Here is an 11,021-nt window from a genome sequence, read left to right on the forward strand (position 1 = left end):
GAAAATAGCAAGGATGCGGCCATGGCACGAAGTAAATTGGGCATACGGTAACGGAAGCCTCTTGATCCCTCCACCTTTCTTTTTTTCTTGCTTTCTTTCTTTTTTTTTCCTTGCTCTCTCTCCCTCCCTCCCTCCCTCCCTCTCCCTCCCTCTTGCATGAGCACTACCTATAGAGCTCGTTTGATTCGGGGAAAAAAAAAATATCATTAACAAAAAAATAATGAGATGTCTGATTGGAGTTTTCACACAAAAAAAAAAAATAAAAAAGTTATATTTTCATGAAAATATGATTCCCACATTTTATGGAAAAGTCTTTTCCATGAGAAACATGAAAAAGTTACTTTCCCATGAGGCGACGGGAATCACTCCATTTTTATTTTTTTCCCAAAAAAACCCTTCAGCATTAAAGAAGTCTTAAACAGGCATTAAAGACCTAATTTTTATTAGGAGTATAATAGGAATTATACATAATTTTCTCAGGAAAGTGAATGGTCAACCAAACATAAGTACTTTGGAAATTTATCATTTTCCCATGGTCAACCAAACATGCCAAAAGTACTTTCCTAGGTATCCTCTTTCTAAGAATCTGCTTTTCAGAAATCATATTCCTAGGAGGAAAAATGTTTTTCGCAAACCAAACGAGCCCATAGAGTCAAGAGACAAAATACTTCGTAAAGTAGCGGAACAGATACAAAACAAATCCAAAGAACCTCTTCAAAATGATGAGCAGTAAAGAGGTGACCAAGTCAGAAGCTTTATTCGCCTCTCGAAACACATGCCTAGCCTAAAAGACGTCACACTCTTGCAGTAGCCACTAGCCGTCTTCTAGAAACGGATGGTCGAAAACCTCCGGCTCCTTCTGTAGAATCCACTCAAACTCTAGAACTCGGCTCGTATTAGAAACACCGTCGTAGACAGCCCTGAGTTCTGTCCCAGAACTGATGACTTGAAGATACGCTAACTTGAGCTGGAACACCTGCAGCCACGAGGGGCCGTTGTCACCAAAGCTTGGCCCGCGCTTATTCCCTTTGGGCTGCGTTTGGTAGGGGGATAAATGGGGTTTATCTCCCCAAGTAGGGATTATCCCCTAAACATCCCAAAGGTCATGGAATAATTTTATTCAAACAAATTCATTTATTTGGATAATTCTGTTCCGTCAAAATAGTGAAATAAATTTATCCACGACATGAGAGGGACTTTTCCCTTTGAATTATAATTTTGCCCCTATCCATTTTTTAAACACACCAAAAGACGGAAGATAATTTTGTTCTTGTGATGAATCCTTTCACTTATCCTTCGACCAAACGCCAAAAGATAACTTATTTTATAGAATAAATTACCCCTCCTAAATAAATAACCCGAACGCAGCATTTTTGTTGGATAGAACAATAGTCTTTGAGCCCTAAAACAACATCCTTTGCGCCTAACAAAACGATGATTAATTTGATAAAAAAAATTGAATTCTTTTAAAAAATAAGAAGGTTTTTTTTTTAAAAAATACATGAATATTTTTTGTTTTAAATTTAAAAAAAGACAATCACAATTTATTGGAACATCAACCAGATTGTATCAAAGGTACTATCTTGAAAGAGCAAAGGATATAAAGAAGAGCAGAAGAGCAAGTATGTAAGGATTCATTTGGTTCGCGTAAACAAATTTTCTTCATCGAAATATTTTTTTTGAATTCTGGTTTTTAGAAATATGATGCTTAAGAAAATAATTTCGGCATATTTAGTTGACCACAAAAAAGTGGTCATTGCAGAGTGGCTTACGTTTGGTTAAGCATTTATTTTGAGAAGATTTTGCGATATATTTATTATATCCTTAATAAAAAAAAGTCTAATATATAAATTTTGAGAATTGAAGGGTAGTTTTAGAAAACAACATCCCAATTTCCAATCGATGGAAAATTATTTTTCGATGTCCCTCCTAGCAAAGTAGCTTACATAAGTAATAGATGCCTTTTTCTTTTTCTTTTCCCCTATCCTTCCTTCCAAGTAGATTGGGTTTACGTCAAGTCGATTATCTTTTTTCATTGGTTCGATCCACATTTCTAAGATTCAATCCAAAAATTTTCTCTCCTTTTCTATTTGTAATTAAAGATTGCTTCTTCCTAACACCACTCCATTTGCCTGCTGCTACCAATCGCCGTATGGGGACAATGGAGTGGTGCAAGAATTTTTCTAGATCAAGTGAAATCTATATTTGGATTGTTCTAGGTTGGGGACCAATTGAATATTAAGCCCTCAATTAAATTCATGGCTAACCCTCTTCAATTTGGGTACGTGCCGAGCCGCACTGGCACCGAACGAAGCGGGTCTAACCCCGTTGAGCGGGTTTATGAGGTGCTCTCACTCTCGCGAGGGGTGGGAAGGAGCGAGAGAGGAGGAAGGGGCGCCGTAATTCTTCTTCTCAAAAAAGAAGCTGCACACCAGGTGATCGATTAAATCCTCTTTTTTTCTTCAGATATTTTCTCAAATTAAACCCATATCCGAGTTAGGGTTCTTTCTTAATCTCTGATATATGGGTGAAATATAATGTAAAAAGAGGTTTTTTTTTTCCTGGATTAATAACAGCTGAGAAAGGGAGAAGTGGGATCGAAGGAGGAGGAAAGATGGTTGTGCGGATTCGGTTGTCAAGATTTGGTTGCAGGAACAAGCCATTCTATCGAGTGATGGCCGCTGACAGCAGGTCTCCAAGAGATGGGAAGCATCTCGAAGTCCTCGGCTACTATAATCCGTTACCTGGTATCTTTTAGGTTTTTTTTACTTCCCCCTTTGCCTAGATTCCAAGCTTGTAATCTATCTATCCCTCACTTCTTGGATCTCTCACATAGAATCACATTTTTCCCAAAAAAAAAAAAAGAAATTGTTTTCCCCTATTTCTTGGCTATATTGGTAAATTTCCCTTAGTTGGGGTAGAGGTGGTGCATCGGTTGTAACAATCACGGCATCACCCACTTATTAGATTTCTCGTATGGATGTCACTATGACTTCCAGAGATGAATTCCCCTCCTCCCTCCTGTGAAATCACTGAATGAACAAATATATTGGTGGCTATTTCAGGGCAGGATGGTGGGAAACGAATGGGGCTGAATTTTGACAGGGTGAAGTAAGTGTTTTTTTTTTCGTTCTTTTTTTAGCCAACGAGCTTTCTTGACAGCTAACACTTGTGTCGCTATTGATGTTTAATAATGTTTGATTTTCTTTTCAGTATAAGTTCTTAGCCCATGAATGTGAAGACTTAAGTTGTTATTGTTTACAAGCAATATAAGTGTATATGAAATAAGTTTTGTTTGGATTTTAGGATCTGCTTCTACTATATTTTCATTACTTATCGTTCCATTGGCTAATCTGCTTTGCTCTATGAAGGTATAATGTGTGTATTTTCAAAACTTGTCTGCAGAGTGCTTTATGCAGACATGTATATGCTTATGATGGTTTATGTTTTCTAGTGACAAAATACTGTCAACTTCATTTCATTTATTACTATAAAGTCCACAGAAAATGAGTGTTGCTGCAAATTGTTGCTCTCTGGCTAACGCTGGTAACTCATGTACCACTTCCATCAAATTGGAATAGGAAGTCACTGTCCGAGAGAAAATGTTAAGTAGAAATTTCTTTCAGAAAGAGATTGAAATTAGGATTGGTCAATTCTCAGTCATATTGTCTATCCAAAAACCAAGCCACAAAAATTATGTCCATATTAAAACAATTGAGCTGAGTGCTCAGTTGGAGAAGGAAAAGCAGAGGCAACATCAGTAGTTTTTTCTGTTATGAAATGAAATACATGTACTGAAGAACATTTTGTTGATGCTAAAACCCATAAGAAACGGTTCAGGTGATGCTCTTGTAGATCCATTGCCTCAATATATACCCCTAGAGAACATCATAAAGATTAGATGGCAATGCAATTTAGAGAATAGTTACAAATGCAGTATAGTTAATTTGGCATAAAATCAAAAGCAATGTGCTTTGAGTGACGTAAGGTAAGTTGGAAAAGACAAATCAGTTGATGTTATGAGAACCAGTTGCCCTTCTAGCATGTTGTATGTTTTTTCCTTTATAGAAAGCCACATTGAATCTACGATTCCAGGATGTTGGGCTTGTTTCCTGACATGTCCAGGTGACTTGAGCTCTCATTATGCATTATGGCCTCTCCAGACTTTTAAGACTTTACTCCTGTTCTCGAGACCTTCTCCTTCCACTTTTCTTAGCCATGATAGGGATTTACAAGGTCTACCCTTTGATGAACCTGTTTTCTTTTCATCACATTGACAATGCTACCATTTTTCATTGTTTGAGAAATTAATACCCTGGTATATGATGTTCTCATAGGAGTTAAGAAACCTGCAGACTTATGGTTGTACGGGAATTGCTAGGGTTGCAAATTCTTTGTCAAATTTGATGTAAGCAATGAGACATTTGGGTATGATGTATAAAATGCTAAGGAGTATGAGAGTTGGGTAAGAGAAAAAGACATGTGACAACTGTAACAAAATCCTTGCCATTATGATGTTAGATGTTTGCTCCATGATCTTAATATGGGCTTATTCTTGTCATAACATTTTTTAAACATGCATGTAAATTTTGCAAAGAAATGGTTTAATAACTTACAGATTAACTATTTAAAGCAATTGCCTGGCATAGCTTACATCTAGATGGTAAAACATTGTTTGTTAATGCCTTGTTCTAGCTCATATTCTTTCTATTCTCGCTTCCAAGCAATCATGTACAATTATTGCACCATATGGAATTTGTTAACCCCCAAAAGCCTCCATTTCTATGAGCTTGTGGTTAACATTCATCAATGCGTACCAGCCTCTACTGGACCAACTCAAGCTATAGCTACCTGGATGGCAGTAGGTTAAATAGCAAATTACAAAAGTGTGCTATTTAGGCCACTTCTGAATTCTTAGCAATTTAATGGAAGTAAGAAGGAAACTACTCTTGGCATCGCAGTTTCTTATATTTATGAGATTTGTCTTGCTATGGTTGTCATGTTGGTTTATGTCATAGGCATTTTCATACCAATTGTTTAGTCACTTTGATTGCAATGTTATTTGCTATCATTTCATTTGTAATTTCGTACAGGAGTAATAAGTTTTTTTTTATCTTTTGTAAGTTTTCATATTTCAAGGTTTCAACACAGTTGAGGTACAGTTGGGAGGATAAATAGATCAGGATGCCTCGCTCCCATTCTGGCTACCGATTACATGCTAGACACAACAATGACGTTCTCTGCAAAATCCTATAATCAAGACTCTGTCTTACAGCCTTGATAACTGATAAGTTTTTTATTCCTATGAATGGGAGGGGCAGGAGTGTGAAACAACATCTATGAATTCTTTTTCAAAGTGTCCTTTTTCGGTCACCCAGGGGTGTGTGACATTTCAGAGACTGATTCTAAGGCCTGTTTTTGCTTTTTTTTTTACAATTTTATCGTAGTAAAAAAAGGAATTTCATTTTTCAGATTCCAAATAGATGGAACCGTTTGTGTTTATCATTTTTTTCATTGTCATGTTGCTTGGAATTGTCTGATACCCATACATCTGTTTTCAGCAAATGTGCCTTCACCAATTTCGTCATCCGCAGTGCAGAACGATATCAGTTTTCCTTTTTTCTAAAAGAAAAAACTAATTAGTACATCATTTTTTTAACTTGCATATGATTCGCAATGTCTTAGGGACTTCCTGTGGGATTTGAATGATAAGATCTTACTATGTCCATATATGGGTGATAAGATACACCACGTGCAGTCGGTGTATCTATTTACCAGTCAGATACCTGAGAACAAGTAATTTGCTGACACCAAAACCAGATATGCACGTCCTTGTGATGAAAAGATAAGGAGTCGTGGTCTCAGAATATATTATTACTTTTGGTGATGTTATGGACTATTTAAAAAATGGCACCGTGATGATCGAGTGTCTATTGAAGCAGTTGTATGCATTTTCCTCACAAGTTAACCATGAATTATGTAGAGATATACAGGAAATACACAAAATGATTTTAGTCATGGAATATTGTTTCATACTTTAGAATAATGAATAAATGCATTCCTCAATCAGGCTTGCAAGTCAGCAATTTATTTATTTATTTATTTGTTTCTGCTGCTGTAGGTATTGGTTATCAGTTGGTGCACAGCCTTCAGAGCCTGTCCAACGCATACTCTTCAGAGCAGGTGTTCTACCACCACCACCAATGCTTGCAATGACCCGCAAAGGTGGGCCGCGTGACACCCGTCCTGTTGATCCCCTGACTGGCCGTTACTTGACTCCCGAGAGCCCCGAAACTGCCGATCAATCTGAATGTGGAGAAAGTGAGGTGGGTGAAGATGGTGATAAGCCAAGTCCTTGAAAAGAATTGCAGGATCATATGCCGAAAAAACAAAGAAACTGCAGCATCTGGTTTTGAGTTGGATGGCAGTTGAATATGTCATTAGGATGTTGTGGATCTATAGATTTGGTTGCCTTGAGACACTGGTAGCACTTTGAGGCTTAATATTTATGGAAAATAATTGCACAGTTTATTTTACTCGTGGATTCAATACATGTGGTTAAGTTTTGAAGCAAATGGTGGTGTCTGCTATGGTCTCTGAATTGATTGTGAATAGGTGGCTTATAGTTGGGGATGGCCTCATGTTCTTCTTAAGATTTTACGATTTTCATATGCCTGTGAGGTGCTGCAACTTAATCAGATTAGGTTACTGCTTTTGCTACCATTAGTACCACAACATCGAAAATAATGTCCAACAAACAAAGGGAAAGGCAAAACCATGGTTGTGATTCGAATCACGACGATCCGAACTCCACTTTGAAGAGGACTTGGAATCTTATGGGGGCACAGTCGGATGACCTCGATCAACTTGAGAGAAAATAAAGGGAACGACTTGTACAGGTGAATTCAGCATATATTAAGCTTTTAATAGTAGGTTTTATCCTGTTCTAATCCACGCTCGTTCCAGTCATTATTGATTGTTGTTTGTGTGTATTGTGAATTTATAAAATAAATTGAATAATAAATATATGAATAAATAAATCTGATCTCAAATGAAGATTCAACTATGTTAGATCAAGGTTAGTGTTTGACACTATGTCCTTAAGACAGATTTCGCCCTCCACACAGGTGCTTTGGATCTCGTGAGCATCTGCCTCCCAGGATACAATGATCTTCACAAACAAAAGGAGCACACCAATTTGTTTGTACGGCGAACTAAAAACTGAGTTTTTGTACTCTCTATGGACAGTGGGGGAAGTACGTACCAACGACGGCGACTCGGCCTCTTCTTCCGAGGTAAGCCTGGTTGACCCTCCCTTTATTACTGAGTCTGAGCCGGTCCAACTCGGCGAGTTGGCTGATGGGCTTTCGGGAGATAAACTGGGTCGAGTGATGGAGGCCCAGGGGACAATGGTTCATGAGGCTGTGGGCCTTGATGCTGGGCTATCCAAACCCACTGCTAGCCCAAGACACCAAGGGGAGATGGGGCTTGCGGGCCCGAGTCGGGCAGACGGGGGTCTCTCAAGTTTCCTTCCTCTCCCTTTCCCTGAGACTAATCACTCCGAAGCTGGGGGAGACAGTGCTGACCACCGGCGATGACACTGCCCGAGCTTCATCGAGCCAACCCTGATACCCCCCTCCGATCTGTGGGTGCCGATGGTGGGTGAGCCGATAGCCACGAATGGCAAAAACAGGGGTTGTGAACGGTTGCAGCAAGCTGCAGGGTCGGAGCCTCGGAAGGACTGGGTGGCGGCTACATCCCAGGGCGGCGCCGGAGGTGATCAGGGTCTTCGGGAAGATGAGGCGAAGGCTATTAAGGAGGAGCCCACTGTCCCGGATGACATTGGCAAGGGGGTTGGAGGTGATCACCGAGTGAAGCAGACTGACAGCACCTGGAAGAAGGGGAAGAAACTGGCATCGCGGAAGGCGGGGGAGAAGGGGCTGGTGAGGAAGGAACCATGCGGAGGAGCGGGAGAAGGTGGCTCTGTGAGTGGTCGACTGGGTGAACAAGGTGGATCTGGTGCTGAGACGGAGAGTCTGCAAATCACTGTGGCGGCCCATCAACGTGTTGCTTCTAAGGTGAAGAAGGCCATGCGAGGCTGGGAGGCTTCTTTTGAGGGATCTAGGCCAGGGGAGGGCTGTCACTCCCTCTCTAACAATTGATATGCAGATTCTTGTTTGGAATTGCCGGGGTGCCGGGAAACCGTCATTTAGGCCGGCTTTTCGGAGGTTAGTTCATACACATGAACCAACCGTTTGTGTAATCCTTGAGACCAGACTTTCTGGTAGAAGCCTGGAACAAGCAAGAAGGAGGATTCCCAGTTCATGGGGATTTTATGCTATTGAATCACGTGGACTGTCAGGAGGTATTATTGTCATGTGGCGGTTGAATGGTTGCAAATTAGATGTCTTCAATGAATGTAATCAGAATGTTGTGATGATTATATCGGAGGGGAATGGGCAGCCATGGGTGTTTTCTGCTATCTATGCTAGTACTGACTATCAGGAGAGGAGAATTTTATGGGATGAGGTAGGTAGTCTTATCCAGCATGGTTATCCAACACTAGTGGCCAGGGATTTCAATTGTATTGACAGCCACTTGGAGAATAGGGGAGGTAGACCGTTCACGAATAAACTGGAGGTAAGGGAGTTTCAGGACTTCATTATGGGTAATGGATTGGTGGATCTGGGGTTCTTCGGGCCGCGATTCACTTGGTGCAACAACAGACTGGGTCGTGCTAGGGTATGGGAGCGTATTGATCGGGTTTTCGCCACAGCTGGGTGGGTTCAGAGCTGGCCTGATTTCAGGGTATGTCATCTGCCACGGATTGCGTCAGATCATTGCCCCTTATTGGTATGTACTTCCCCCACTGTCCATAGTTGTGGCCCATTTCGGTTTGAGAAATTGTGGCTCTCATACCCACAATCTTGGGAGGTGGTGAGGGAAGCTTGGCAGGTGCCCGTTCGCGGGGATGCTATTCATAGGGTGTCACGTAGGCTTGAGATGACCAAACGACGCCTGCGGAAATGGAATAAGGTGGAGGTGGGGAATATTTTCAGGAGGATCGAAGGGGCTGAAGGTTTGATTGCAGCTATTCAGGAAATGGAAGAGCAGAATGGTGGGCTGTCAGAGGAGGAGCAGACTGAGCTCCGGGCGCAGTTGGCTATGCATCATTCATTGCTACGACAGCAGGAGACCTTTTGGAGACAAAAATCGCGAGCTCAGTGGATTATGGAGGGGGATCGTAACACCAGGTTTTTTCATCAGGCCACTATTATTCGCCGGCAGAGGAACAGGATTTATAGCATCAGAGAGAGCGGTGGGCAGTTGACTGATGACCCTGTTTTGGTTAGGAGGATATTAAAAGACTTCTTCAAATCTAGATGGACTGAGCCTACCGGTGGGGGGGAGCTGCCCACCCAACCTCCCCCGTCCAGGAAGGTTTCTAATGAGGAGAATTATGAGTTGATCAGGCCGGTGTCAGTATCAGAGATTCAGGAAAGCCTTTGGTCCTTAGCTGAGGACAAGGCCCCCGGGCCGGATGGCTTCCCCCCTCTTTTTTTCAGGAGGTACTGGCATATAGTTAGGACAGATGTGACAGAGGCTATCATGTTGTGTTTTAGCTCAGGCACTGTTCCTAGTGAGTGGAAACAGACTCTTATTACTCTCATTCCAAAAAAGCAGGATGCTACAGAGCCGAGCCATTTTCGGCCCATTAGCCTTTGCACCACCCTCTACAAAATCATAGCCAAAATTCTGGTAAGGAGAGTGAGAGGGTTACTGACTGACTTGATTAGTCCTGAGCAGGAGGCTTTTGTTGGGGGCCGGAGTATTTCAGATAATATATTGATAGCTCAGGAGTTTATGTGTGATCTCAGGCAGGCCCCACGTAGGCGGGGGTTGATGGGCATTAAGTTGGACATGCAGAGGGCGTATGATAGATTGGACTAGCACTTTGTGGCACACTCCTTGGAGGCTTTTGGGTTTCATCACCAGTGGATCAGATGGGTGCTGAGTTGCATCAGGACCCCTCCTTTGCTATTTTAGTGAATGGTACGCCTACGAGTTTCTTCGGGTCCTCTGTGGGTTTGCGGCAGGGTTGCCCGCTGTCACCTCTGCTTTTTATTCTTTGCTCGGATGCTTTATCCCGTGCTCTTCGACATGCTGCTGAGACCCCTGAGCTGGAGCCCTACTCATCGAGGTTAGGTACTTTCCAGTTGTCCCACTTGTTATTTGCTGATGACTGCTTCTTGATGTCACGTGCGAGTACGAGGTCGGCAGGGACAATCCGGAGGATCCTTTTTGAGTACTGTAGTGCTTCCGGGCAGAGAGTCAACTTAGCAAAGTCGTCCATTTCCTACAGTCCGAGGATTGATCCTCAGGTGAAGGCAGCCATCGCGGAGATTTTGGGGATTGAGGAGCAGGACGGTTTTATGCGGTATCTAGGGGTTCCCATCACCGGTCGGCGACTGCGCCGAGCAGACTGCTCCGGGGTGGAGCTCAGACTCCGACAGCGACTGGAGGGGTGGCAGGCGAGCGCCTTGTCCATGATGGGCAGAGTTTTATTGGTGAGGTCAGTATTGAGCTCTATTCCCTTGTTCCTGCTTTCGAACACTATGGTTCCGATAGCATGTCTACGGCATTTGGAGCAATGGATGCGGAGGTTTGTTTGGGGTGGGCGAGCACCGGGAGGCGGCATTCATCTGCTTGCTTGGGAGGTTCTTTGTCAGCCGACGGCTATCGGGGGGCTGGGCATTCGCTCCCTTATTACTAGACGGGAGGCATTGGCATCGAGGCATGTGGTTAGATTCCTTCTGGAGCCGGATGGGCTGTGGAGCAGGCTGATGAGAGCGAAGTATGGGGAGCGGTGTGCTGGAGACTCCTTCAGACCAGGGCGCCAGTGCTCCTACATCTGGCGTGAGATGTGCACCCGAGCTCCTCGGGTCCTTCCTTGTATCTCTTGGGCGGTGGGCGATGGTCGCAGTATTGATGTGGTCGAGGATAGATGGTTGGCCGGATTA

At 42.7% G+C, this 11,021-nt stretch overlaps 1 protein-coding gene across 1 annotated transcript; it reads left to right on the forward strand.

Annotated features, from left to right (window-relative positions):
• Positions 1–2,294: 2,294 nt before the first annotated feature.
• LOC103701474 (small ribosomal subunit protein bS16m/bS16c-like) lies at positions 2,295–6,575 on the forward strand. Its single transcript, XM_008783535.6, has 4 exons — positions 2,295–2,435; positions 2,577–2,747; positions 3,066–3,111; positions 6,122–6,575. The coding sequence occupies exons 2-4, from the start codon at positions 2,615–2,617 to the stop codon at positions 6,357–6,359; spliced, it is 417 nt and encodes a 138-aa protein (XP_008781757.4). The 5' UTR covers positions 2,295–2,435; positions 2,577–2,614; the 3' UTR covers positions 6,360–6,575.
• Positions 6,576–11,021: the final 4,446 nt, after the last annotated feature.

Source organism: Phoenix dactylifera, chromosome 2, assembly GCF_051530095.1.
Source record: "Phoenix dactylifera cultivar Ajwa chromosome 2, Ajwa_hap1_PhDact_Kaust_v1.1, whole genome shotgun sequence".
In the NCBI taxonomy this organism is placed as follows: Eukaryota; Viridiplantae; Streptophyta; class Magnoliopsida; order Arecales; family Arecaceae; genus Phoenix; species Phoenix dactylifera.

Coding starts and splice junctions, on each gene's coding strand:
- LOC103701474 (XM_008783535.6), top strand. CDS start 2,615: ATGGTTGTGCGGATTCGGTTGTCAAGATTTGGTTGCAGGAACAAGCCA. Junction 2,748..3,065: donor CTACTATAATCCGTTACCTG/GTATCTTTTAGG, acceptor TGGCTATTTCAG/GGCAGGATGGTGGGAAACGA. Junction 3,112..6,121: donor CTGAATTTTGACAGGGTGAA/GTAAGTGTTTTT, acceptor CTGCTGCTGTAG/GTATTGGTTATCAGTTGGTG.